This window comes from Mesitornis unicolor, unplaced genomic scaffold, assembly GCF_000695765.1.
Source record: "Mesitornis unicolor isolate BGI_N332 unplaced genomic scaffold, ASM69576v1 scaffold46491, whole genome shotgun sequence".
Taxonomy (NCBI): Eukaryota; Metazoa; Chordata; class Aves; order Mesitornithiformes; family Mesitornithidae; genus Mesitornis; species Mesitornis unicolor.
This window is the reverse complement of record NW_010164049.1, coordinates 17,009-18,950: the sequence shown is the minus strand read 5'-3', so window position 1 is coordinate 18,950 and position 1,942 is coordinate 17,009. Positions and strand designations below refer to the sequence as shown.

The following is a 1,942-nucleotide window of genomic DNA, read 5'->3' as shown; positions in this document are numbered from 1 at the left end:
CGGTGACAAACAATGACAGGACAAGGGGCAAAGGAAGCAAGTGACAGAGCACTGAACAGGCTGCCCAGAGAGGGTGTGGAGTCTCCTTCTCTGCAGACATTCAAAACCTGCCTGGACACGTTCCTGTGTGACCTGGTCTGGGTGATCCTGCTCTGGCAGGGGGGTTGGACTGGATGAGCTTTCGAGGTCCCTTCCAGCTTCTAATATTCTGTGATTTCAAAACCCTCATAGAAGAAAAGAGCTGAGAATACATAAGGACGAGAAAAATTAATTCCAGGTATTATAAGCCACAATTTTTCTTCAGAGAGTCTTAAAGTGTGCATGTCTTGTGACAGACACACCACACGCCCTCCAAGTCATTACACAGTGCTACATGGTAACACAGGAACAAAACCCCAATCAACGAGAGAAAATGCAAGAGCAGATGTGTGCAGGCATTAGTCAAGAACCTTGGACTGCCGACAAATATTGAAACACGTTATTTTATACTGCTTTAGAAGAAAACACCATGCTTTACCTAGCCAAAAAAAGTTAAATCTAAGCTACCATAGAGGGATGACATTTTGATGCAAGACCCTTCATTATTAGGCAAACTTTTACATCTTGAGTTAATTCTTCTACTGTTTCAGAAAGCAAGAATAATAAATAAATAAATATATAACCAAAGGCAATCAGATTAATACAATGTTAGTAATTTTAAAATTAATGTAACATTTATTCAGTTTTTAGATGTAAAAAGTACCTCAGTACAGTAACTGCATTAATATATGTTTTCCATTTGCACTTTATATACTTTATGATCAAATAAAGCTTATATTAAACTGTACAAAAAGAAACTCCCTTACAATTGGTATCCTGTTTATAGCTCTCAGATGCTTGACTATTTTAAAATCTTAAGATTTCCATATCATAAAAAAAATTCCAGAGAAATTCTGAAAAAATTCTATCTGAATTTTCCGCTTTATTCTGTATTTTGAAAAAGTCTAGATTTACTTTTCCATTTTTCACACGAGTAAAATGACTGCACGTGGTTCAAAAAGGACGTATTTACTATTCCACCATCACAGGAATAAAATTAAAACCACATTTCTGTAATTTACTAATTTTATTTTTTTAAACTGTTATTACCCAGGAAACCAGCTGTGCTCGGTCGATGGCCGTCCACTGAGATTCAAGTTGCAGGCTTTATATACAGTAAGGGTTTCATGGATGTAGCCATGAGGGTTCACGTATGCTGCCATGGGCCCACACAAGGATAAACTACAACAGAGAATGAACAATTTTGTCAGAGTTTGAGGAAGAAACAAAAACCAAAGGAAGTCAAACGTAAACAGAGGAAAAACTGGCAACCATGCTTAAAACTGTTGTCCACAGCAAAAGGTTCACTTTAGGCTGTGGAGGAAAAAAAAAGGACCTTTAATTATACTATTAAAGACTGAAAGAAGACAGATGCTACTGTAAAATATAATTGTCAAATTTTCTTATACTTGAAAAAATTTAAGTGTCCAGTGTTATAAATCTGATGCATTCCTCACTGATAGTAGGCAGATAGTAGGAATAATTTCAGTCCCTATTGCTGAAAAGGTATTTTAAAAGATACTAAAAAAAGATACTAGACCCTATCCAGATTAAGATATTCTTGTGTTGAGCTGAAAGTCGCCCAGCTGTTTGTTCAAGAGGACAAGTTACGTGGAGGACAGCTGACAGGACGCCATGGATACTACCTCACTTCAGGCAGTTATTAAACTTTCCCTCAAAACCTAAAGTTCCATATATAAAAAAAGTACATGACAGACTCCTAATTTATTTGCTGCTTTTGAAGAGCAAGTCCCAATCAAACCAAGTAGCATCTGTACTGCTATTCTCATAGCTAACTTTAAAAGTAAACAAAAACTTTCACTTATTACACTAACTTCTCATCATTCTCTTGTTAAAAGTAAAT

The 1,942-nt window shown here is 36.1% G+C and overlaps 1 protein-coding gene across 1 annotated transcript in view; it reads right to left on the bottom strand.

Annotated features, from left to right (window-relative positions):
* Positions 1-1,124: 1,124 nt before the first annotated feature.
* The window catches only part of CRBN (cereblon), a gene marked incomplete at its 5' end in the record, with an annotated part of 17,204 nt that continues 16,386 nt past the window's right edge, over positions 1,125-1,942 (bottom strand). The window contains one exon of the mRNA XM_010194152.1: positions 1,125-1,260. Within this exon, the coding sequence (XP_010192454.1) occupies positions 1,125-1,260 (136 nt within the window). The remainder of the gene's footprint in view (positions 1,261-1,942) is intronic.